Below are 27,154 nucleotides of genomic sequence, written 5' to 3'. Positions count from 1 at the left end.
ACAAATTGGTGATGGTGGACCTTTAAAAAGCAAACCTGGAAATGCAGAGAAGGTAAGAGTTCTTTCTCTGGTAACAGTTGCACTTTCAACAACTAGATAGAATTCTTTTGTAATTTAAAATAATACTTAAAGAAAAATAAATGATTTTTGATTTGGAGGGATGGATAAATAAGACAGAAACTAGTTCCAAAAATCTGTGATAAATGTGGGAAGGGATGCTTTAAAAATAACACAAAGGGTTCAGACTTCAAATTTAACTCAATATTACAGCTGACATGTGCTGAAGTGCCTTGCTCAGCATGAGCTGTCACACCCCGGCTGGGCCGAAACAGAATTCCTGAAAAGCTGCTTCTTAACAGCTATAGGAGAGCAGAATCTCACCGGGAGAGCACACTGCTGTCAGCACAAATCACTTGGGCTTACTCACGATTTCATTAACTTGAAAAAATAGTCACTGAACACCTCCTATGGACCAGGCACTTCTGGGGATATAAAAAAATGAATAATACATGATTCTAACTTCTAGGTGACCGCAGCCTAAGTTGGCTCGATACAATCGGTTCACTAACTACAATTACCAGTGTGTTCACTTATGGTTACACATATTTAGTGTATCAAGCAGGGTCTGGCAGGCAACAGAAGTTGCCCCAGAAAGTTCAACTGAAAAGAACCTTAATGAAGGGCCTCTGTACCACAGTGTGACAGAGTCAAGGGAACGAACAAGGGCACCCCCGGCGCTAAAGAGACAAGGAGGAAAGTGTATAACGGAACCCAGGGGGAGCTGGAAGCTATTTAAGAAAGGGCTGCTCAGTAGGAGCTGTTGTCATGGAGCGAGGCAGTTACATGACCCAGGGCAGGGAGGAACAGGGAAAAATACTCCCACCTGCCCTTCTCTCCTGCAAGTGCTTCCCATTGTGGAAGCTGCCCAGCTGGCAAAGAAGCCTGAGCGCAGACGCTAGCCTCCTGGGATACAGAACAAGCAGAGAAAGGCAGAAAACAGGTCTGAGAAGCAGAGAAGAAGCGGGTCACCCGAGTCCCCAAAAACACTGCTTGACAATGCAATCAGGGCTCCTCTAAGGTTCTGTGGTTTAAGTTCCTGCCAAGATGTGTTGCTGAAAAGTATCAGCATACAGTGAAAGGAAGGGCTGAGACACATTTCCAAGTATATTTCTAAGTACATTATCAACTATTTAAAGGTAGGGAACCACACAGGTCTAATGTTTATTGTGCACTACAACTGTCAGAGCTGGGAAAGTTGCTCCAAAGGGAAGGTGACTGGCCTTCCTGCTTGCAGCAGATGTCATCTTTTCTCTCTCCTTTGAACACACAGAAATCTTTATTTCTATATGTATGTATTTTGCTTTTTAGGGCCGCACCTGAGGTATATAGAAGTTTCCAGGCTAGGGGACTAATTGGAGCTATAGCTGCTGGCCTACACCACAGCCACAGCAATGCCAGATCTGAGCCGCTCACCAGAGCTCACGGCAACGCCAGATCTTTAACCCCTTAAGCGAGGCCAGGGATTGAATCCACAGCCTCATGGTTCTAATCAGATTTGTTTCCACTGCGCCACGACGGGAATTCCTATTTCTATTTCTTACGTAGGATTTATCACTTTACCTTTCATTTTTGGATTTGTTATTCTTCTATATGTGTATTTCGATGCTTCTGAAGACCTGCAGCTTCTTGAGAACAAAAGCCATTCCCTATACATTTGAGTAACGTGTACAGGGACAGATGAGTAAACAATTCTAACAATGCTATTAGCGTTGGGACTGAATTAACCAGGGCATGATTCAAAGAGCCCAGAGGAGGGTCAGAGAAGACATTTGGAAAGTTACTTGAACTCAAGTTCTCCAGCTGTCAGACCTGGTCAACAGAAAGGAGGGAAGCGGCAAGCAAGTGAAGCAGAAAGGGTAAGCAAGGGCCAGACCGGGAAGAGCTTTGAAGGGTTTCAAGCGGCTCACTGACACAGGCAGGTGTGCATCACAGAAAGAGCACTAATGTTAGAGAGATTACCAGGGCAATACTGCCGAAAAGAAGACGATCAAGTTAGAAAGCTCTAACTTTTCACTAAAAACTGAGGACTTAAACTAAGGCAGTGACTAGGAAATGAGAGAAACAGATGGATTTGAGACAACCCCTTACCTGACTTGTTCCTCTCAGTCCCCCAGTGGAGGTTCATTATCTGGGAAAATCAAATAAAAAAGCGCCAGATGCAGAGAGGATGGAAAAAGCAGAAAGCTGCAATAGGGAGGTCCCATTGTGGCTCAGAAGAAACAAATCCGACTAGGAACCACGAGGTGGTGGGTTCGATCCCTGGCCTCACTCAGTGGATTAAGGATCTGGTGTTGTTTGAGCTGTGGTGTAGGTCACAGACACGGCTCGGATCTGGGGTTGCTGTGGCTGTGGCGTAGGCTGGCAGCTGCCGTTCCTATTAGACCCCTAGCCTGGGAACCTCCATACGCCGCAGGTGTGGCCCTCAAAAGCAAAAAAAACAATATATATACACATATGTATATATATATATAAAGCTACAATAATGTGCTAGACTAAAAATAAGAGGACTAATAAAAATTTGCGGTGAGATCTCCTGGCTGCCTCCAACCATCCAGATCTAGGTGCATCCTACCAGTCAACAAGCTGAGAGAATCACAGAGCAGGCCTAGAAAGAAACCATCTAAACCAGGAGGATAGTGGGTTCCAGAAGGCAGGTCAGGGTAGTAGGCAAATAGACTACATCATCCGATAGCTTTGACTATAGGAAAACTGCTCTGAGAGACCACAGGAAAGCATGGGAAATTTTACAGAAGACTAATCGAATGAAAAACAAAACAATTAGGAACTCCAGGAAAACAAAGGCTGTACAGGAAGGAAAGCAATCACAGCACACTTTCGAGAGAACAGTGAGCAATATTTAGAATTATAATGAAATCAGTGACCAATGAGTTATGTAAAAATTATTAATTTAGCCTATTGGGAGAATTGAAAAGAATTAAGGGGGAAAGTATATATAAGAGATTAACTGATGTCTAAAACTGATGAACCAAGCATTATACACAGCATTATACACAATTATATGTACATTTACAGGTTAAATGCAAACAGAAAGAGCTATAAAATTAGATACTCTGGGGAACGGGATGCAAGGTCAGGAAAGATGAAGCTGGGAGTAGGGTTTTTCACTAGAAACCTTTCACACTATTTGACGTCTATGCATAATGTATAAATACTTTGATAAAGATTTAAAATGTTAATTTTAAAAGGCAAAAAAAAAAAAAGTGTAGGTTACTCAACTTACCTAGAAGCACTAACTTCTGCAGAGTCTCCGAATGATCCACATAGTCTCGAAGCGTGAATGAAGAAGGGGGCAGTGGAGGGTCTGCAATAATCCGAATAGCCTCCTCCTCGGAAACCGGCTGCAATGGAGACAGTGCGGGCAAGTCGTCCAGTCCTTTGAAGCCAGGATGTGGAAGAGGAGAAGCAAGTTAGCTCTCCAGTGTGTACTTGTAAAGCTCCTTCTTCAAAGATAGCTTCTTGCCTAGTTTGCTTCTTTTTAAATCTTGGTATCGTTTCTGATTTAAACATCTAAGAATTCTGTATATTTTCTACCTTCTAAGAGGTAAGGTTAAGATTCTTTAGAGATATCAGCCACTGTTCCTCTGAGATTAGAAATTTGTTGGTGACATCCTCTACAGAATCCTTGCCTTTCCTTCATTTGGAATCAACAGATATGAATGCTGAAGACCAACGGACCTCCCAGGACATTCAGAGAAAGACTCTGAGTCTACAATAGCTTGTTAACTTGGCCAAAAGTACACCTTCTACCTGAATTGCATGGGTTAACCTTCATTTTGATCCAATCCTTTTTCCTCCAAGTTAATCTCAAATATGTCTATATGAGGACTCCTATGATTCTGGTTCTGTCACCCATAATCCTTTGCTAAGGATGTGACCCTCTCTAGTACACCCTTGATTCTGAGGTTTTGTTTTTAAGTCAAAAACAGTATAAAAGACGCTGGGAACCATAACCTACCTTAGACTAAGGAATCAGGGTTTTTTGTTCTTTTTTCTCTTTCATCATTTCTCACAGCCAGCCTCCCTCCCTGTCCTCACCCCTCAGCTTGCTTTCTTCATATTCTTTTTTTTTTTCTTTTCTATTTTTAGGGCTACACCCGCAGCATATGGAAGTTCCCAGGCCCGGGATCAAATCTGAGCTAAGGCTCCGGCCTGCGCCACAGCCATAGTAACGCGGGATCTGGGCCTGGGTTACGGCCTACACCACAGGTCACAATAACAGCGGATCCCCAACCCATTAAACGAGGCCAGGGATCAAATCCGCATCCTCATGGATATTAGTCAGATTCATTTTCACTGAGCCACAACAGCAACTCCTCTTTCATATTCTACTTAACCTAATAATAGCTCGTTTGAGGTGAAATATTTCTTGCACAGGAATATTCCTAGAATAGGAAGCACATGAGAGTGAAGACTGATGAAAAAATAACACGAGGGAACTTTGTGGGGTGTTCTATTTTTCTTTTTGTTCTATTTATTGATTGTGGTGGCTGTTACACTAAACGCATCATCAAAATTTATACAACTGTATACCTAAAAGGATGACTTTAACTTGGGTAAAATCATACCCTAATTAGCATGTAGAATAGGGAAATGAGATCCTAATAAACCTGGTTACCACCAGAAAAAAGTTTAAAGAATCTAAAAAAATAATTTAGAAAGCAGATGCTATTCATATACCTATAAAATAACCTTATACATCTTAACCTATAAACTTCTTAGTAAAATAGAGGCATAAGAGAAGCAAATTGGGGTATTCCCATAGTGGCTCAGCAGAAACGACTCTGACTAATATCCACGAGGGTGCAGGTTCAATTCCTGGCGTCGAACAGCAGGTTAAGGATCTGGCGTTGCTGTGAGCTGTGGTGTAGGTCGCAGACTCGGCTCAGATCCCTCATTGCTGTGGCTGTGGCTGTGGCCAGCGGCTACAGCTCTGACTCCATCCTTGGCCTGGGAACCTCCATGTGCCTCGGGTGTAGCCCTAAAAAGACAAAAAAAAAAAAAAAAAGAAGCAAATTGGATGCAACTAGAGATCCTCATAGTAAGAGAAGTCAGAAAGAGAAAGACAAATACTACATGATATCACTTGTATCTGGAAGCTAAAATATAGCACAGATGAATCTATGTATAGAACAGAACTGACTCAGACATAGAGAGCAGACGCGTGCTTGCCGGAGGAGGGGGAGGGAGGGGGATGGACTGGGAGTTTGGGGTTCGTATATGAAAACTATTACATTTAGAATGGATAAGCAGGAGTTCCCATCATGGCTCTGTGGTTAATGAATCCGACTAGGAACTATGAGGCTGTGGGTTCGATCCCTGGCCTTGCTCAATGGGTTAAGGATCTGGCGTTGCCATCGGCTGTGGTGTAGGTCGCAGATGTGGCTCGGATCCCGCGTTGCTGTGGCTGTGGCATAGGCTTGGCAGCTACAGCTCTGTCTAGACCCCTAGCCTGGGAACCTCCATATGCCGTGGAAGCGGCCTTAGAAAAGGCAAAATGACAAAAAAAAAAAAAAAAAGGATAAGCAATGAGGTCCTGCTGTATAGCACAGGGAACTATACCCAATCACTTGCGATAGAAGATAACACGAGAAAGGGAATGTATATATATGTACAACTGGGTCATTTTGCTGTACAGCAGAAACTGACAGAACATTTTACATCAACTATAATAAAAAATAATTTAAAAAAATATATAAACAGGGAGCTTGTTCAAACTACCAGAGTGGAATAAAGGCGAATTAACTGAAAGTTCAGATAATTCAGATTACCTTCTAGAGACAGTTCAGAATCAATGTTGGGTGTCTTTTGTGTCTTTGGTGACTGCTCATTCACGGAAGGAAGCAGAGTGCTCTGGGCAGAATTAATCTCTTGCCTACTTGAGTTGGTAGACTGGGAACTATTCCATAAGGAAGAAGTCCTGTAAGTCTTAAAACCCCACTGGAGAAAGCAATTGTCAGAGGACAGCTGAGGCTGAGCAACACAGCCATACAACAGCGTTCTCCCTGGTCTCTGAAAACGTGCTCTGAGTTGTGCAGCAGTAATGAAGCCACTCAGCTTGAGCCATCTGGGTATCTGTTGGGCTGACAGGGCCATTTTTCTTAAAGTAGCCTGGAAAATAAATGTAAAACCATCAAAAAAGAGAACGGTGTTCAACCAACAAGAAGATGAAGTGGAAATTATTTTTTCTAATTCAAAGTTGTTTAAAGCAGTCAGATGTTTTCAGGCACAGGAAAAGTCAAACAAGACAGTTTCAGTTACAGACCAAAAGACAGGAACTTCTGGGAATTCCCTTCGCGCCTAAGTGGTAAAAACCCAACTAGTATTCATGAGGACTCGGTTTGATCCCTGGCCTCACTCAGTGGGTTAAGATCCGGCCTTACTGTGGCTGTGGTGTAGGCCAGCAGCTGTAGCTCTGATTCGACTCCTAGCATGGGAACTTCCAAATGCTGCAGGTGCAGCCCTAAAAAGACAACAACGACAACAACAAAAACAAAAACGAAAAAACCCAAAAGACAGGAACTTCTGAACTGGGAAAAATAAAGATATGCTTTACAATTTAAATATGAAAAGTAAAATCAATGGTGTAAGAAAAACATTCAAAACAAAAATCTCTAAATGTTCAAATTACAGTTGAACCTGTTAATAAAGAAAATAAGATGATGTAATTAAATGCTCTTGAAATTTGGTTTGAAGGACATTTAAGAAGCAGATTGTTGATCAAAATAACAATGAAATATTCAAATGCATTTTATGTATACATTAGTCACAAAATAAAAACTGAAAGATTCTTAAATGAATCATCAAAATATGATTATTGCTATATAGAAGGCTGTTTCTTGCTTCATCCTCAGTGTTGAGCACTATTATACATAATTACTTTTATAATATTATTAAATTATTACTTATAGACAAAGCTTTTCCTCAAAAGGGAATTAGACAAAACCAGTTTTGCCAATTCTGTCTGACTTAAGGAAAAAAGAAAAAGCCTTCAAAAAAATAAAACAGGGTAGGCATTCCCATTGTGGCTCAGTGGTTAATGAACCCAACTAGTATCCAAGAGGATGAGGGTTTGATCCCTGGCCTTGCTCAGTGGGTTAAGGATCCGGCATTGCTGTGAGCTGTGGTGTAGGTCAGACAAGGCTGGGATCCAGTGTTGCTATGGCTGGCAACTATAGCTCTTATTCCACCCCTAGTCTGGGAACCTCTACATGCCTAGGATGCAGCCCTAAAAAGACCAAAAAAAAAAAAAAGAGTCAAAACTAATGAGCAAAATGGACAGAAATATATAAGCAACCAGTAATGAATGTTTATATTTTTTGACTGAAAAAGCAGTTATTTCTGAGAAGACTTTTTTATCAGGAAAAGCTGCCACTACATTAAAGTCCAGAAATATGAAGGACTTTTATATTTAGTCAGCTTAAAGGGTGAATCTGATGCACATTATTTTATATTAAATAAGATAATCCATAGTTCCTGTCTTGGCTCAGTGGTAACAAATCTGACTAGAATCCGTGAGGATGCACCTCTGATCCTCCAAGGTTCAACGTTGCCATGAGATGTTGCGTAGGTTGCAGACACAGCTCGGATCCTGAGTTGCTGTGGCTGTGGTGTAGGCCGGCAGCTGTAGCTCTAATTTGACCCCTAGCCTGGGAACTTCCATATGCTGCAAGTGCTGCCCTAAAAAGCAAAAAAAAAAAAAAAAAAAAGGGGAAATGCTCAGTATTAGCTATCACCATTTTTTCATTCTTATTCTTTTTTTTTTGGCGGCATGGGGGGGCTATGCCTGTGGCAAGTGGAAATTCCTGGGCCACTTCAGTGACAACGCTGAATCCCTAATGTGTTGAGCCACAAGGCAACTCCCATCATCACTGATTACACAACCAAACATAAATGAATTCTGAATTAACTGTTGCATACAACTTTTTGGTTTCTCTGCATACTGAAATTCAGCTTGTTTTATGCTCTGAATTAAATCAGATAAATACTGGAGAGTCTAACCTCCTCTGGGAGACTGGTAGTTTAGGGAAGTCTCCTAAAAGGGATTTACAAAAGTGAAATATGTTATTCCAAAATGATTTTAGAAAGGAAAAAATATTCACAATAGCCTTGTGGGATAGGTGATTTTTGCTAAAATTTTGCTAAGAAATGAGCCTCCAGATCTGTCATGATTTCCCCCAAACCTACAACATTCACTCTCTGCACAGCAATGTCTTAAGGGCATTAAGTTGGAAGCCAGCAGACTTCAGTTATGCTACCTTAAGACCATCTTTCTCATGCTGGAGCAGCACAATGATCGGCCTATGATGGGGGATTCAATAACCATTCCTTAAATGACAAATTTTAAAAGGTTATAGGTACAATAAAATGATTCTTAGGTTCCAAAATACCTTATCTTCTAAGTTTCAGTTTGTCTAAGCAATTTGTCCTACTTCAACGCAAACTTTTCTTTTGGTCTTTTTAGGGCCATAGCCGTGGCATATAGGTTCCCAGGCTAGGGGTCGAATCAGAGACAGAGGCGGGTCTTGGCCACAGCCACAGCCACACCAGATCCTTAACCCACTGAGCCAGGCCAGAGATTGAAACTGTGTCCTCTTGGATACTATCGGGGTTTGTTAACCGCTGAGCCAGGACCAGAACTCCCAAAGCAAACTCTTAAAATCCCAAATTCACTCCAAGAGCCAGGCTCAAAACTCCTCCCACATTAGACAGATCCGCTTTTGAATTCTACCCATATTTACTAAAAAATTTTTATGCAAACATCTCATGTTTATCCTTCTGTTTTTATTTGCAAGGGCACTGTCTTCTCCACATCATTTCATTGAAGTGTATACTTCTTAACAACTGATTAATTGTTCCTTCACTAGAGCCAGGCTGAGTTTCATCTCTGGATCCACCCTCCCAGTGACTATTCACCTGCTACCCCTGAGCCTTGCACTGCTCCAAAGTTTTGGGGACAGAAATCAATCAATACCAACTATGGTTAATTCATTTGCCTACACAGTATTCAAAATCTGGGAAGGCATTTGCGCAGGTGTATAAAAGCCCTACATCGTGATTAGTCTTCCAACACTTTTCCATCAGGGCGGTTAAAATAAAAAGCCTTACGTAATACTGAAGTCCATTAAAAACAATACACTAGTTTTCAACTGTGTGCGTTAGTATTTCGTTAGGAGGAGGAACTGGCACTTAAATATGCTTCGACACGGGTTCAAGATTTCGAACTCTGTAAGGTTACTAAATGAAATCAGGAGATGAAAGGTGGGTGGGAGAATGGCTTCGTAACAAGAGGCCCCTCATCTATTGCTCGACGCCCTCCCTAGGCCATTTTAACTAGTCTGTTTTAGTTCCCCAACCGAACTTCCGGAGGAAACCCGTTGACACGCTGGGCCTTCTTCCGCGTCCTCTGCCAAGCGCGCTAATAATCAGGCATGGTTGCGTTTTTGTCTCATCAGCCTAGAAAACAAAACAAAATTATTCACCCTCAATTGGGCTGGTTAAGGCTTAGAGGCCATGAGGCCCGGGGGCGCGGCCTAGACACAGATGGGGTCAGACCCGAACCCCGGCCAAGAGCGCGCCCCTCGCGCTCTGGCGGCTCCCGCTTTACCTGTGCCGAGGCCTATGCCTCGTGGTCTCTCTCGCGGTGGCCACCGGACTGGCCCCCGGACTGGCCCAGCCGCGCCTTTGCCCAGCACCACAGCTTGCCCGCTTGTCTGCCAGCCAGCCGGCGCCGCGGCGCTCCCTCGCCCACGTGGGCTGCGGCCCACGTGGGCGAGACCATCTGGGAGGCTGCGCCGAGGGGGAAGCGGGCGGCATGCCGGGGACAGAGCCGGCAGAGGCCGCAGTTTTCCTTCTCTTGCGAGCCGTCTACCTTAAGCCTCTGCCACTTGTAATCTAAAGCCAACATGAGTCCCTAGAGATGCCCCTTCCGGAACGCCAGCCGGGTCACTGCGAGAGGCCCCCCCCCGCGCCCGAGGCCGCGTTGGCGGCGCCTCGACCCCGCCCTCCCGCGCCTGTCCTTCCCTAGGCTCCCAGCCTTTGCTCCGCGCCAGACCCGGCCCTGCCGTCCGCCTACCCGCCCGCCGCGGCTCGTCATCTCCGGGGTCCCAGCCTCCACGGGCCGGGGCCGCCGCCGCCGCCGCAGGACGGGGAGGCGGGCCATGGCGTCCTGCGTGGGGAGTCGGACCCTGAGCAAAGATGATGTGAACTACAAGATGCATTTCCGGATGATCAATGAGCAGCAAGTGGAGGACATCACCATTGACTTCTTCTACCGGCCGCACACTATCACTCTGCTCAGCTTCACCATCGTCAGCCTCATGTACTTTGCCTTCACCAGGTGAGGTGGGCCGTGCTGCGCTGGAGGCGCGCCCTTGGGAAAGGGAAGGGGCGGGTGGAAGGCGGTGGCGGGGAGCATGGCCGGGTTAGGAAGCCGGGTGACTGCTCCACGCGTGAGCTTGCAGCGCCCCCCTGCCCACTCAGCTCTTCCGCCTGCCGGTATCTCACCTAGCACACCCAGCTTCCTCCCCTGTGGCTCCTCTGGACTGGCGTTCGTCCCTACGCTCCAACCCCACTCCCTCTCTCACCCTCCACCACTATCTCTCTCAGTACCACCTTTCCCCATACAGCGACTCGTGGGTCACCCAGCACGATCCCCGCCCCCTCCCGTTCTAGTGCTCTCAGATCGCTCCCTACACACATCACGACACCAGCCCCCTCCTCTCCAGCCTCCGTCCCTGCCTAGCACACCGCATGAATCATCTGGTATGCAGCACTTCAGCACATACCACTACACACTGAAAACACCTCAGTCCACGGGTACAGCATCTTCCACGCACCACGTACAGGCGGAGCACACAGCCTAGACCCCTTCCCGCGGAATTTCTCCGACATTCAGCACTACCGCTGCGCATACAAAACGCACACTTGTGGTGTACTCCAGTATACATTGCACACAAATCATCTAGCATCACCCTTCCCCCAGCCTCAAACACGACCGTCTACACCACAAACAAACTGCCTCTGTGGGCACACATACCTCAGCGGATATTCCAGCTCTGCCACACAGACAATAAACCCACCACACATCACACATGCTCTGTTCCATCATCCGCTAATACACTGCTGAAATGAGACATTGTCGGGCAAGTGTAGTGTGCCAGGTGCATCGTATATGCTGTGTAAGTGTTAAGTAAAGCACACAAACCTCACACACAACTCTCTTATCCCCCTGAAAACACACACACACACTTTTAACATATACCTATGCATAGGAGCTACCCCATCCAACTCTTGACGGCATCCAACTCTTGACGCTAACCCATTATAACTCTATCTCGCTGAACACATGGTCCCTCAACCATAAGCCAGGGAACTGATACATGCCTAAATGACAGGCACACCATGGGTCCTCCTTGTAAGGATTTATATTTTCTGAATGAACCTCTTTAAAGAAAGGAAATGCGTGCCTACCACGCCACTGTGGCTTAAAAGACCAACCCAGAGTAGTTTGGGAGCCAGAGTGTTGGTCTCAAGACTATTTGTGTGACCTTGCTTAAGTTATTTAACCTTTCTCTGAGCCTCAGGATCCACCTCTGTGAAAAGGGGATACTTACCTCACACGGTGTTAGGAGAATGAAGTGAATACGCGTGACTGTACTTAGCAGAGTACCTGGTGCATGATGCACAATTAGCATTAGTTACTTCTCTCCCAGTGTGTTTATCCAGCAATCTATGGTTCTTGGTCCAGATCCACAGAAACTGCGGGGGTTTATTTGGTGGCGCCAGCATTAGGGAACTTCCTGGTATTTAGTGGGTAGGGGTTAACGATGCTACGTGTTTACAATGCAAGGGACGGCATCGTACAGCAAAGAATGGTCCCCTACACACAAGGACGTGTGCACATACACGCTTGTATATGCACAAGTGCTAGTGGTGTCTCCCTTGAGAATCAAGTGCAATTTTTCAAACAAATAATTTCCTCTTACATATCCTTGTTCCTTACCTCCATAATCCATTTGGTTCACAGTATTTTTGTAAGTGTTTATCTATTTGCATGAATCTACCTAAGGCCATAAAACATATGTAACAATTACCCTTAATGATTAACAGATCCAGTACTAATATTGTAAAATCTTCTGCTTATGCTCTGCAGTGGCATGAGACCAGACCTTCCCACAGTATCCAACCAAGCACGTATTTCTAGCTTTGGTGAGAAATCACTCTTGTCTCTAGTTATGATTATCTTCAAATCCTTCATCATGTGATCTGGTTTTAATACCTAATAGCTGTGTGGCTACTTAATTTTGCTAAGCCTCTGTTTCCTTATCTGTACCTAAAATAAATATATCTGGTAATACCTCCTAGGATTGTCCATCATAAGGGTTCAGTTCACTTTTTAAAAATAATCTATATTTAGCTCTGTGCATGACAGATAGTAAGTGCTTGGTAAACATTAGCTATTATCATCATTACATCATTTCATTGTTTGATAATGCCTTCTAAATTATATTTGTCATTGAGTGAGGATGTCTTATGCTCTATAATTGACAAAAAAGGATAAAGACCTTGAGGAAATGGACATGGATTTGCTTGGATAACATACATGCTCATTTCATTTAACTTCAGTTTCACTTTATCTCCTGTGGCAAGGATGGAATTAGTGCGGGAGTTTCTTTGGAAATTAGAAAAGTAATTATGGCTTTTTATTTTAAATAATGAGAAGCAAGAGTGAGCAGTTTGTGTCAACTTTTTGTCTTTAGTATTATTCTAGGCCCTTTTAACATAGGTTTCTCTTCCTCTTTTATAATACAGAAAGTCGCATTCTTCTGGAATTTCCCCTTCACAGCATATTCTGCCAAAGCAGTCAAAAATTACAGCAGTGAAAGTATAAGAAATGAATATGAATTTTAACAGCTGTCAAAAGTAATGGAAACGGCATAATCTGAACCTCAGACTATGGCCTTTTCCAAAAATGATGATCATTTTATTTCTTCCACTAATTTCATAAAGAGACAAATCACATATTAAAGAACTGCTTAATAACAAGTTTCATCTTATGTAAAATCATAAGCACCATTAGTACAATTCGTACTTGCTGTGTCTTGCTCATTTTTTGTATTGATTTGTGACCCTTTAAACTGAGACATTACAGTGATAGCTTTGTTTCCTTCCATAAAGATGGGAACTAATGACTTCTTTGATGAAAATTATTCATTCTGTGCTCTTTTGCACTGGTTATCTCTACACTACCTTATTGTATAACAGGATTTTAGTTGGGTGGCCGGTCAGTGCAGTTCTTTCAGTAAAACTTTAAAGATACGTCTTAAAGTTTGTTTTCCTAAGACAGATAGTTGAAGAGAGAAGATGATAGAATACTTTTGGGGTGTCATATTACCAGTGTGTGTGAAACTGCACCTGGGTCATGTGACATGCTGCAGAGACCCAGCAAGAATTTAGGATTGGGAAGGATTAAGTGCCTCGCACAGAAGTCTGAGACAAGTTTGAATTTGTCAAGTAGTTCTTTTGTTAAATAGCAACTAGGGCCAACTCGCTGTTAAATCATAGCGTTGCCATCTCCAGTCTCTATCAGTCTCTTTCACAATAAAGCCAGATGGTATTGAATCATTCCCCCTAAGATGGGGAAAAGCTCTCGTTTTGCCACATTTTAGGGTAAGTATTTTGAGAAATTAAATGCTTTGGCGTATGTCTTACAAGCTTGTTCAGCCAAAGTGGGGTAAGGAGAGCCTTTGTGTTAAGCTCAGACTGCCTCCTATTTACTCTTGTTTTCTAGGTTGGTAAACTTGGAAGTGTTGAATGGCCTTAGTTTCAAAAACGCAGGCTTTAGATTTGAAAAAACACCAATATATACTAACTCATTTGAAATTTTTTTGCTTTTTTCTTTTTTTTTTTTTTGCTTTTGTTTAAAGCCGTACCTGCGGCATATGGATGTTCCCAGGTTAGAGGTCAAATCAGAGCTGCACCTGCCGGCCTATACCACAGCAATGCCAGATCCGAGCCACGTCTGTGACCTCCACCACAGCTCATGGCAATGCCGGATACTTAACCCACTGAGCGAGGCCAGGGATTGAACCCGCGTCCTCATGGACACAAGTTGGATTCATTTCCACTGCACCACAAAGGGAACTCCCTATACTAACTCATATTCGGAGAAGCCCACTCTCTCCTCAAGAGGCACCTGACAGTGAAACAGAGGAATCAGTCAGTTCAGTGACATTTGTTTATCAAAAAAATCATCTCTTAACCCAGCAGAGATTGCCTTCCTGCCGCTTCCTGCCCCCCAGGGACCATCCACTTACCTAGGTTTCTTCAGGACTTGGAACTGAGGACAAATGGACCGAGTTTTGGTTTATTGAGTTTTATTTATTTGTGATAGTGGTTTTCACTTCATTTCCTTTCGTGGCTTTGGAGCTCCAGCTCTTCATCCAATCTCGGAGCCGGAGTTCTACCTTCTGTGTCTCTTTTCTCCTGGATCCCTGCCAGCCTTCCCCAGTCTTTCCCTTTAGACCATATCCATTCCCATTAGGACATGTCTCCTGATACTGCTGATTCAGTTGTCTCGAACCTATTTCCTTTATGTACATCGTGTTCTTTCTCTCCCAATAACAGAAGGCCTGGCTGTCCTAAGTCCGTGACACCAGCAATGTTAAGTGACCTTCCATAGCGGCTGTGTTCTGGGGTCACATCAACCCAGGGGGTGACCAGAGTGCATGCACTGTGTTAGGGGATGCCCTTTAAAGAGGTCCAGAAAACAGCAGTTGTAACAGTTCTCTTCCTCACTTCTTTTGAATCATATTTCTTATTGGATTTAAATGAGCGTCTTTTTATACCCTTTCTTATCCTTATTTCTGACATTTTATGTTCTTAACTAGAGTATATATATATATATTTATTTATTTATTTATTGTCTTTTTAGAGCCACACTCGCAGCATATGGAGGTTCACAGGCTAGGGGTCTAATTGAAGCTGTTGCCGCCAGCCTACGCCAGAGCCGCAGCAACACCAGATCTGAGCCGCATCTGCAGCCTACACCACAGCTCACCGCAACGCCAGATCCTCAATCCACTGAGCGAGGCCAGGGATCGAACCCACAACCTCATGGTTCCTAGTCGGATTTGTTTCCGCTGCGCCACGATGGGAACTCCCTAGAGTATACAGTTATTGAAGGGGAAAATGTGTCATATTTCTTTGGGGTCTTCTGTAATAAATAAGCACCTGGGTGAATTGAATATTTATTTGATTTAGAGGATGCTTACCTCATGTAAGCAACTGCTGCCTAGTGCTTAGCGTTTTAGATATAATTGTATTAGCAAATGCAATACCGTTTATCTTCTGATAGAATCCCTTTAGCCCCCGATTTCTGTAGGGGAGTTAACAGATTTTTTTAGTCTCGGCAAATCCAGAAGCCAGGACTCATCCAGGCAGCTAGACTGCGTCCTGGGCCCTAGATCCTGGCATCCCACTTAATTTAGTTCCAGCCCAGCTTTCTGCCATCCTAGAGTTCTCCTAGTTCCTCTTCACCAGTTCCAGTTGGTCCTTACTAGCTCCTAGTGCTGCACTCTTCTGCGCACGACCAGGATTTAGATCAGCAAACCCCCAGCTCTTTGGGGCTCTCCCAGGCCTTGACTCCGTCTCCTTCCAGTCCATCCTCTATGCTGCTTTTCTCATGACCTTTCAATGTCAAGCTCATGATCTCGAGTCAGAGCTCCACCTGCCCGCCTGCACCACAGCCACAGCAACTCAGGATTCCAAGCTGCATCTGTAACCTACACCACTGCTCACGGCAATGACGGATCCTTAAACCACCGGAGGGGAGGCAGAGATCGACCCCACATCCTCTTGGATACTTGTCGGGTTCATAACCTATTGAGCTACCATGGGAACTCCCCCAAGACACCTTTCTTAATTGTTCTAGGAAGCACAGAGGAAGAAATGTTTATATACTTCCAAACAGCTTTGATTATTGTAGCTCTCCTGTTGTATCTGTTTCTATGTCAGTTTCTCCAGGTCACATCATCACAGAATACACACCCAGGAAGTGTTAGATGAGTCAAATATTAAAAAACCAATAACTGGAGTTCCCGTGGTGGCGCAGTGGTTAATGAATCTGACTAGGAACCATGAGGTTGCGGGTTCGATCCCTGCCCTTGCTCAGTGGGTTAAAGATCTGGCGTTGCCATGAGCTGTGGTGTAGGTTGCAGATGTGGCTCGGATCGCGCGTTGCTGTGGCTCTGGCGTAGGCCGGCGGCTACAGCTCCGATTCGACCCCTAGCCTGGGAACCTCCATATGCCGTGGGAGCAGCCCAAGAAATGGCAAAAAAAAAAAAAAAACAATAAGAAAATGTTTTAGTAAAATCACTCTTTTAGTGGATAGCTGAGCTCTGATTCTTAAAAAGGATCACGACTTTCTCTAAAATGAAATGAGTGTTGTTCTCAAAGATAATTCCAAAGCTAGTCAACATCAGTCCATCTTGTAACCTGGGACTGAGGTTTCCATGGGGAGGGAGGATCGATACGACTAGCCTCATAAATATGACCCTACATGTGTGTCTCGGTTTCAAAGATTCCTGCGAAAGAGATGGAAAGGAGAAGATGAGGTGGCCGAAGCAGGGATGGGGGTGTCAGAGGAGGGGGGAGTCAAGTTAACAGCCTTAGGAGTCGGGATAAAGGGTTCTTACCCTGCCTGGCCTCCCGGGGGCAGACAGTCTGGTCTAAAGATTGTAGGTGAATGAATGGAGTTTGTCTCATCCCCCATCCCCGACCCCATCTCCTTCCTTACCCATTGTCTGTAGCCTGCTGTTCGAGGTTAAGAGTCTGAGTTCAGGAGTTCCAGTCGTGGCTCAGTGAAAATGAATCGGACTAGAATCCATGAGGACGCAGATTCGATCCCTGGCCTCACACAGTGGATTAAGGATCCAGCATTGGTGTAGGTCGTAGACGCAGATCTGGCATTCCTGTAGCTGTGGCGTAGGCCGGTGACTATAGCTTTGCTTCAACCCCTGGCCTGGGAACCTCCGTATGCCACAGGCTCGGCCCTAAAAAGACAAAAAAGACCCCCCCCCCAAAAAAAAGGGAATCTGAGTTCAGGAGTTCCCCTTGTGGCACTGTGGAAATGAATCTGAATAGCACCCATGTAGATGTGGGTTCCATCCCTGGCCTTGGCTCTGTGGGTTAAGGATCCGGCGTTGCCGTGAGCTGTGGTGTAGGTCACAGATGTGGCTCGGATCCCGATTTGCTGTTGCCTGTGGTGCAGGCTGGAAGCTGTAGCTCTGATTTGACCCCTAACCTGGGAACTTCCATATGCCTTGGGTGTAGTCCTCAAAAGCAAAAAAAGAATCTGGGTTCAGCACTTTTTCTTTTTTTTTCTTTTTTTAGGGCCACACCCGTGGCAGATGGAGGTTCCCAGGCTAGGGGGTCTAATCGGAGCTGGAGCTGCCAGCCTATGCCACAGCCTCAGAAACATGGGATCCAAGCTGCGTCTGCAACGTACACACAGCTCACGACAACGCTGGATCCTAAACCCACTGAGCGAGGCCAGGGATCGAACCTGCAACTTCATGGTTCCTAGTCAGATTAGTTTCTGCTGCACCACGATGGGAACTCCAGCACTTTTTCTGAGTGCAAAGTTAAAAACCTCAGGGTTTTCCTTCCACTTGTCCTGATTTTAGGATTCTCTCTGGATAGTGACATGTACCAAAACAGGGATGACAGGAGTTGAAGTCTTTGAGTATTTGATTGGTTCCTCAGCATGGGGACAGGAAAGTCACTGTCAGTGGACCTGCGGGCTCAGGCTGTGATTCCCCTAGCCACTTGCTCTGTCTGGCACCTCCACATGGAGAAGGTCTGCTCTGTGCCAGGTGTAGTGCTGGACACCAGAGGTACCACAGGTGAATAAGACGGAACCTTAAATTACAGTCTTACTGTAATCTGTCCATGTGGTATTTTCACTTTATATGGTCAGGGCTATCCTAGCCAGCCCGCTTCTGGAGCTCCTCCTAAATTTAGCAGCACAGGGAAAAGGACTTTGCCTCTCTAAGCTCGTGTGTCTGTATCATACCAGTCAGTGTAGCAATCTTGACCTAGAGCCAGCATTCCAGAAGCCCTGGCACCTGCTTCTTCTCTGCCTCTATTTGTGTGCAGCTGGGCCAGATAAAGCAAGAGCTTTATTTTTCTCATCCTTCAAGTAAAGATTATACCCCCACACAGAACGGTGGAGCAGTTAAACAAAATACGAGCTGGGAAAAGTCTTAGGAGCATCTAGAGACCCGGAGGCTTGTTGTTAGGTATCTCAACAGCCCTAGGAGAGAGGTCAGGGCGTTGTCACAGCATTGCGCTGGGAAGCTTGACGTTCTTGTATCGATTTATTTTTCTGTTTCTATACAGCAAAATGTCAGTTGAGCAAGAACGCTGAGGCTAGGGAAAGTGAAGATGGGGCCGGGGAGGCGTCTGGCGGAGTTCCTGTTGTGGCGCAGCGGAAATGAATCTGACTAGGAACCATGAAGTTGCGGGTTCGATCCCTGGCCTCTCTCAGTAGGTTAAGGATCTGGCGTGGCCATGAGCTGTGGTGTAGGTCAAAGATGTGGCTTGGATCCTGTGTTGCTGTGGCTGTGGTGTAGACTGGCAGCTGTGGCTCTGATTCAGCCCCTAGCCCAGGAACTTTCGTGTGATGCAAGTGCAGCCCTAAAAAGCAAAAAAAAAAAAAAAAAAAAGAGAGAGAGAGAGAGATGGGGGCCTGGCAGCTCTGACCGAAGGTTAGGATCTTTCTTGGGAAGTGGGAACCACGTTGCTCCCTGGCAAAGCCTGAGAAGCAGTAATAATCCCTGAACAGGGGCCAGTCATGTGTGAACAATCGAGGTGTTTGTTTTGGGGGAGTTTGTCAGGTTAATCAGAGATTGTTCCAGCAAATTAAAAACTTTTCTCCCAGCCCAAAGTTATACTAAGATAGGGAGTTCCCCTTGTGGCACAGTGGAAATGAATCTGGCTAGTATCTATGAGGATGCGGGTTCCATCCCTGGCCTCACTCAGTGGGTTAAGGATCCGGTGTTGCCATGAGCTATGGTGTAGATCACAGATGCGGCTTGGATCCTGTGTTGCTGTGGCTGTAGCATAGACCAGCAGCCATAGCTCTGATATGACCCCAGCCTGAAAGCTTCCATATGCTGTGGGTGCAGCCCTAAAAAAAAAAAAAGAAAGAAAAAGTTATACTAAGATAATTTAATTTTATTTATAAAATTTATTTATATGTTTACTTATTTATAACATTGCTCAACATTGATAAAATTTGGAATTTCATTATCACTGCTCTCAAGTTCTTATACATTGAATGTTGATGTATCATTAACTTTTTTGGAAAGTGACATGTCTACATTGCTTAAAATCCAAGGTACCCCAAAGGGTATATGGTGAAAAGTCCCCCCCCCCACTCTTTGATTCTCTCTGGAGAAAACCACTGTCACCATTCGTTGGGTGGATTTTCGGAGACGCACAATGCAGCTGTGAGCACAAGTTACCAGTTATGTATACATACACATGCTCCCAGATTTTGCACAAGTGGCTTTCTGTACTCGCTCTTCTGCAACTTGCTTGGTTTACTTCATGACTACTTAAATTATTCTGTATCAGCTGATGAGCAAAATGCTTCTTTATTCTTTTTTATGGCTGCCTAATACTCATCACGAGGCAGAGCCATTACTGACTTCATTAATTCCCATTTGGGCAGACATTTAGTTGTTTCCAAGTTTTGCTGTCCACAAAGGAAGGATACTTTGTACCTATGTCATTTTTGCAAACATGACAGTATGTTGGTGAGATAAATTCCCATGTAGGGAATTCCTGAGTCCCAGGGTATATGCATTTATAAATTAATATGTTGCCAAATTACCCTCCAGAAAGGTGATGTTAATTTATACTACTACCAACAGCACCTGCTTATTTCTGCATATCCCCACCAGCTCAGTCTTTAAATTGTTACTTTTGTCCATAAGGTAGATGAAAAAAATGGTCTCTCTGTGTTTTTGTTTTTTTATTTTGTTTTTTAGGGCCGCATTTGCCCCATATGGAAGTTCCTAGGCTATGGGTCAAATCAGAGCTACAGCTGCCACCCTATGCCACAGGCACAGCAAAGCAGGATCTGAGTTGAGTCTGCAACCTACACCATAGTTCACGGCAATGCTGGATCCTTAACCCACTGAGCAAGTCCAGGGATCAAACCCACATCCTCATGGATACTAGTTGGGTACATTAACCTCTGAGCCAGGAAGGGAACGCCTCTCTCTGTTGTTTTAATTTGTCCATCTCTCACCATGAACAAGGTTGAGCGTCTCTTCTTCACTCACCTGAGAGCAATTGGATTTTTCTACTCTATGAACTGTCTCTTCAAATCATTTGCCCATTTTTCTGTTTATTTTTCTTTGTCTATTTGTTGTTCTTTCTTTTAATTGATTTGGGGGGGTTGAAATTAGGGGAATTAACCCTTTGCCTTTGTATAAGTTGCAAACATTTTTTTCCAAGTTTATCGCTTTTCCTTTGATTTTGTTACTGACTTATTTGGCATGCAGATTTATCCACTTTTTCCTTTATGACTTCGGGTTCTGTGTCATACCTTAGAATGGTCTTCCCCACTCTGAGGTGGTTGTGTTTGAGGTTTTTTTTTAGGGGGGCGCACTTGAAGCATATGGAGGTTCCCAGGCTAGGGGTCCAATCAGAGCTACAGCTGCCAACCTATGCCAAAGCCACAGCAATGCCAGATCTGAGCCACGTCTTCAACCTACACCACAGCTCGTGGCAACACCAGATCCTTAACCCACTGTGCGAGGCCAGGGATCGAACCCAAAACCTCATGGTTCCTAGTCACATTCATTTCTACTGCACCACAACAGGAACATTGAAGTTTTTGTTCTTTGTTTTATTCTTCCATCATTTCTTCTAGAATTTTGTTTTTACTTTTAATTCTTTGAATCACCTGGAGTGTGTGTGTGTGTGTGTGTGTGTGTGTGTGTGTGTGTGTGCATATTTTAAAAAAATTTTTATTACTATTTTTTTTGATGGCCACACTTGTGGCATATGGAAGTTCCTGGGCCAGGGATTGGATCTGAGCCGCCGCAACACTGGATCCTTTAACTGACTTCGCTGGGCTGGGCATTGAACCTGCCCTTCCACTGCCACTCGAGCCACTGTATTTGGGTTCTTAACCCACTGTGCCACAGGGGGAACTCCCAGAATATATTTTGCTATAAAGTATGAGTTATAGGACTCCCATCTTCTTTTCCTAGGCAACAGTTATTTGTATTAGCTTTGTTTTTATTTTGTAACTCACAAGTTGCGTGCCTGTCAGACTCTCATGCCATACCTGCGCATCTAACATGAGTCAGATTGATTTAAGATGACAGAGAGATTTTATGGAGCAGTTTGGCAGAGAGGAAAGATTGTCATCTTCAGCGTCCGGCAAGCCTGGTTTTCAGTGCTGGCTCTGCAACTTCTTACCTACACTATCTTGGGCAAGTTACTCAACCCGTCTGAACCTTTGTCACCTCATCTGTTAAGATGGGGTTGATAACACCCCGTTTTGCAAATGGGTCATGACAATTAGAGATAATGTTTATTAGGTGCCTGTTCAATGCCTGGCACACAGTAGGCATTTGATAAACAGGAGCTGTTGTTATTCCTGTCATCATTAGGTGGTGTGGGTCTGAACGAGGTCATTGCATCCCCACCCCACATGGGTAGCCGTTCTTCAGCAAAAGCTGGTGTGTCTGAAAATTGCTTATGAGTCTTCCTTGCATAAGCCCAAGGGCATGGCAGGTGCCCCACTAATGGTCGGACTGATAAGTTGCCTTCCGAACCGCTGGGCGGTTTCATTGGTAGGATGTCTGTTAAAGTAAGATTGCACTTTGCTGCAAGAGAAAGTCTGTCTGATTGTGTAGTTTGGTTTTGTAATCAGATCTTTGGCGTTAACAGTCTAGACTATTTCACCAGAATTAGTTTAGTGCTATTTATTTGAGTGCCATATGATGATCTTAGAAATGTCTGAGAGCCGTATGATCTCTTATTGCAAGCCTTATGTTCAATCCTGCCCTAAGTTTAGAACTCATCTCGTCGGATGCAGAAACTTAGCATCCTAAACAGAAATTGATATCTAAATTAACTTCTGCTTTTTTTTTTTTAGGGCCGCACCCACAGAATATGGAGGTTCCCAGGCTAGGGGTCTAATCGGAGCTGTTGCTGACAGCCTATGCCACAGCAACTGGAGATCCGAGCCGCATCTGTGACCTACACCACAGCTCACGGCAATGCCAGATCCTTAACCCACTGAGCGAGGCCAGGGATCGAACCCACAACCTCATGGTTCCTAGTCGGATTTGTTTCCTCTGTGCCACAATGGGAACTCCAATTAACTTCTGCTTTTTAACCACCATCCCAGAACCCAGTCCTTAACTAGGTAATTCATTATTGTTTCATTCCACACCTCTTCATACATGTTTTCTGATGCTCTAGATTTTTTTTCTCTTAAGCAAACTTGGTTTTCATCTAAGATTTTGGGGACCTGTTTCTTTTACTAATATTTAGTCTAAATTTAGTATCTGTCTTTTGAAAACTCTTATAGTATAGTCCTTCTCCAGATCAATCTAACTTCTTTTCTCATTTTTAAATGTATTGTGACTAGTCTCAATATTGCTAAACTATCTGTTTCCATTCTGTTTTGTCTCATATTCTCTTTCTAGTCACCTGCATCTTTTTTAACTGCAATACTGAACTTCCCTCTCCCAAACTTCTGAATAATTTAGAAGATCTTAACTGTCTTATATTTCTTACTTTCTTGCTTTTTATCTTGCTTTTTTCCTTTTTTGTCTATTTAGGGCCACACCTGCAGCATATGGATGTTCCCAATTGGAGCTGTAACTGCTGGCCTACCTACAGCACAGCTCACGGTAACGCCGGATCCTTAACCCACTGAGCAAGGCCAGGGAGCAGACCTGCATCCTCATGGATACTGGTCAGATTTGTTTCTGCTGAGCCACGACGGGAACTCCCAACTGTCTTATATTTCTATTTTCATACTTTTGCTTGCTTCTCTGAGCCCCAAATCTAGACTCCTTTAAATATAAATTGTCAAAGCCTAAATTTCTCACTAGCAATGTTAAGAAAATGTCTGTTTGGGAAATTTGACTTGGTTTTAAAACAATAAATTTTCTTCTGTAATCAGTAGTCAGTCCAGAAATATCTATCAGGCGCCTACTGTGTACGAGACGCTGAGTAACTCCCTGGCTTCAGGAATTTACTTTCCACAGGGAGGACAGATAACATATAGACCAAAAAATGGAATCCTTTTGGTTACTGGGGTTAAGGAGGAGTTAAACACAGTAATACATTAAGCACGACCAGGCAGGAGTTCCCCTGTGGCTCAGAGGTAACGAACCCGAGCGGTATCCATGAGGATGTGGGTTGGATCCCCCACCTCACTCAGTGGGTTAAGGATCTGGCATTACCATGAGCCATGGTGTAGGTTGCAGACACGGCTCTGATCCCGAGTTGCTGTGGCTATAGTGTAGGGTGGCAGCTGCAGCTCTGATTCAACTCCTTGCCTAGGAACCTCCATGTGCCACAGGTGTGGCCCTAAAAAGCAAAAAATAAAAAGTAGAAATAAAAGACTAGGCAGGGAAGGAAGAAAGCGTGTCTCCTTTCTTATTGATTTTTTTTTTTTTTGCTTCTGCTCTGAGTTTCAGTCTTGTATATTGTTTCCTCTTCACTTTTACCATTATTTACTGATGCTTTCTGATTACGCTGTTTTGCCCTGCTTTCATTCATCCCTTAGGTAGCCAGCTGCCCATATGTACTATATTGACTATGTAATCTCCTTGAATTATGCCCTTCTTCCTTAAAGCCTTATCTTTCCTTTCTGATTTTCCAACAGTTTCTTTGCCACAGTCTGTATAATGAAAGTCATCTTTAGTTATCTTTTGAAACCAAAAGGCATATCTCCAAAATTAACCCTACCTTTTGACATCCTGGGTATGTATGTATGTATGTATGTAGTTATTTATTTATTTATTTTTAAAGAATGGTGACTCTTAAATGCTTCGTGGAAGTAGAATGTGTGTTGGTGTGTAAGGCTACCAATCCCCTTTCTTATAGGAACTGGACTTTACTTTGAGATTGTATTATTTTAGGAAACGATGGCGCATAGTAAATAGTGTGTATCAAAACTTAGCTCAGCCAAATCAAGTTAGCCCTCCCCCAGGTTTTTTTTTGGGGGGGTGTTGTTCATTTTTGCTTTTTAGGGCTGCACTCGTGGCCTATGGAGGTTCCCAGGTTAGGGGTCGAATCTGAGCTATAGCTGCCAGCCTACACCACAGCCACAGCAACGCAAGATCTGAGCCGTGTCTGCAACCTACACCACAGCCCACGGCAACACCGGATCCTTAACCCACTGAGCAAGGCTGGGGATCAAACCCACAACCTCGTGGTTCCTAGTCAGATTCATTTCCGCTTCACCACAACAGGAGCTCCCATCCCCCAGTTTTTAGAACATGGAACTCTTATTCCTTCTAGGCTGACTGTTTAGATTCGAAAATGAATACTCAGTGTTCCTTTTCTGTTTTCAGGGATGACTCTGTCCCAGAAGACAACATCTGGAGGGGTATCCTCTCTGTAATTTTCTTCTTTCTTATCATCAGTGTCCTAGCTTTCCCCAATGGTAAGTGATGTCATGCTTTATCATATTTCTCATGTGCGTTGTGCCCTTGTGGGTATTTTTGACATGCATGTCATCTGGCAGGTGAAACTAGAGGGTGGAATTAAAAAAGACTCTGAGTGTTTCACGGTGCTCAGGGGCACAGACTCTGGGGGCAGACCGCCCATTCTGCCACTTCCCAGCTCTGCCCCTCTGTCTCTCTGTGAATCAGAGAGAAGTGCTGTTGTAAGGGTGAACTAAATGAATACATGCAAAATGCTCTGACCAGTGACTGACAAACCGTAAGCTCTCAGTGGATGTCAACTGTTGTTGCTATTTTGGTTATGATCGGCCAAGTCCTAAAATACTCAATTCCGGTTCAGTTACTCCTTTTTGCTAAGGGCAGTCAGTGCTCTAATGAGCATTTAAGTAATATGTTGTCCTAAGTGATCTTCTTATCACCGTAAACTTTGCTGGAATGTGAGTTTTCTTGATCAGGTAAGGAAAAAAGTGCAGTTATTACCGTGAATTTTTCCCTGATCATGATCATAGAGTGAGGCAAAAGCCTTGGTTTAAGAAATTAATTTGATGGGGAGTGCCCTCTGTGGCACAGGGTTAAGGATTGGGCATTGCCGCAGCTGTGGCATAGGTTGCAGCTGCAGCTCAGATTCTCAGGATTCTCAATCGCTGGCCCTCGAACTTCCATAGGTCTCAGGGGTGGCTGGAAAAAAAGAAGAAGTTAATTTGGTGGGATTTCCTGGTGGCCTAGCAGATCCAGTGTTGTCACTGATGTAACTTGGCAGGAAAAAAAAAGCAATAGAAACCAGTTTGGTGTTCTGCCATACTTAAGATTCATCCCTTTTCTCTGAATTGTTCTTTATAGGTTGCTTTATTTTTTTCTTATTCCCCTCCAGTGCTTCCTCCCTGGAATAGTGTTTCATTATTCTCTGCAAGTGATTCCTAAATGCTCACTTTTTTGTGTCCTGTTTCTTTTGCACTTAGAATGTTTTGTGACTGTTTCAGTCTTTTTTTATGAGCTGTGCTCCAGGGGCCCAACTCAGGTTTTAAATATGATTCTTTAACATGTGCTTCTTTGGAGTTCCTGTCATGACTCAGCAGTAACGAACCTGATTAGTATCCATGAGGACACAGGTTCGATCCTTGGCCTCGCTCAGTGGGTTAAGGATCCAGCATTGCTGTGGCGTAGGCCAACAGCTGCAGCCAAAGAAAAGAAAAAGAAAAAAGGAAAAGAAAAATCGACAGCTAGATAGAGATAGGCAGGGTAAAATATGTGGAAAGGGGTGAGGTGCCTTCATGCCCTGTTCCCAGGGCCACTCTCCCCAAGTCTGCACCAACCCAGCAGCTTTCTAAACCCCACCTTTTTGGTTTCTATGGAGGCTTTATTACATAGATTTGATTGATTAACTCTTTGGCCATTGGCAATTGATTTGACCTCCAGCTCCTACCCCTCCCCAAAGGTCAGGGATGTGGGATTTTGAGGGTTCCTGCCTTCTAATAACATAGTTGACTCCATGGCCACCAGCCCCCATCCTGAGCTGCTTTCCAAAAGTCACCTCATTAACGTAACAGAAGACACTTACCACTCTCATTACTTAGGAAATTCCAAAGATTTTAGGACTTCTGTCCAAAAAAGGAGACAGGGCCAAAGACGAAATACTTTCCTCTTAATGTATAAATCACTGTATCACACACGGCAAGCCCTTCAGGCTTTCCAAAATTCTGGCAGTGGGATTTTGTTCTGTATTCTTGTGGGGTTATGGGGTAGCATGATAATCTGGCCAGTAAAACTGTGATTCTGAATCCTTCAGGGACTGGCTTGTTCTTGATAGCCAAGTTATTTGGCAGCTGAGTTTAGCTCTCCAACCACTCAAGCTTTTAGATTAAATTTTATTTTTATTTCTTTTTTATTTATAGTGAAAACTTCTCAAGATATGAAAAACCTCTGTCTTAGTGCAGCTGCTGTGGTAGAATACCATAGACTGGGTGGCTTAAATAGCTGTGGCAAGGATTCCTCTCTAGCTGTGAACCGGTGAAACCAAGCAAGTTCTGTGCTTAACTGAATACAATGCTGGGTGAGACATCCCAGGAGAGAGAAACAGGAAAGAAGGAAGGGGTGACAAGTCCCAGGCAAACTCTATGAGAAACATCCCAGGAGAGAGAAACAGGAAAGAAGGAAGGGGTGACAAGTCCCAGGCAAACTATGAGATCTCAAGGCTCAAGAATAACCCTGTTTGGTTTGATGTTCTGCCTTCCAGACCCACTGGGGCTGTGGTCTGACTCCACAGCTCTGCTGAATGCAGGTCACACCCCCATGGCTCCAGCAGACTATTCCTCCCTGGCTCTGCTGGGTGTTGGGTCCTTTGAAAC

At 44.2% G+C, this 27,154-nt stretch overlaps 2 protein-coding genes across 4 annotated transcripts in view; one reads left to right on the top strand and one right to left on the bottom strand.

Annotated features, from left to right (window-relative positions):
* Positions 1-9,847, bottom strand: part of MTERF3 (mitochondrial transcription termination factor 3) — a 30,332-nt gene extending 20,485 nt beyond the window's left edge. The window contains 4 exon segments of the mRNA XM_047783567.1: positions 3,302-3,454; positions 5,850-6,189; positions 9,435-9,534; positions 9,686-9,847. Of these exon segments, the coding sequence (XP_047639523.1) occupies positions 3,302-3,454; positions 5,850-6,174 (478 nt within the window). The 5' untranslated portion in view covers positions 6,175-6,189; positions 9,435-9,534; positions 9,686-9,847.
* A 257-nt stretch (positions 9,848-10,104) lies between these two features.
* Positions 10,105-27,154, top strand: part of PTDSS1 (phosphatidylserine synthase 1) — a 78,830-nt gene continuing 61,780 nt past the window's right edge. Inside the window, exons 1-2 of one of the 3 annotated variants that reach the window (XM_047783563.1) lie at positions 10,105-10,417; positions 24,699-24,790. In XM_047783563.1, the coding sequence (XP_047639519.1) occupies positions 10,239-10,417; positions 24,699-24,790 (271 nt within the window). In that variant the 5' untranslated portion in view covers positions 10,105-10,238. Of the gene's footprint in view, positions 10,418-24,698; positions 24,791-27,154 lie in introns of those variants that run through there. The other 2 variants (XM_047783564.1, XM_047783565.1) reach the window with 2 other exon arrangements.

This window comes from Phacochoerus africanus, chromosome 6, assembly GCF_016906955.1.
Source record: "Phacochoerus africanus isolate WHEZ1 chromosome 6, ROS_Pafr_v1, whole genome shotgun sequence".
Lineage (NCBI taxonomy): Eukaryota > Metazoa > Chordata > Mammalia > Artiodactyla > Suidae > Phacochoerus > Phacochoerus africanus.
Note: the sequence above shows the minus strand (reverse complement) of the source record. Positions and strands in the feature narration are given on the sequence as shown.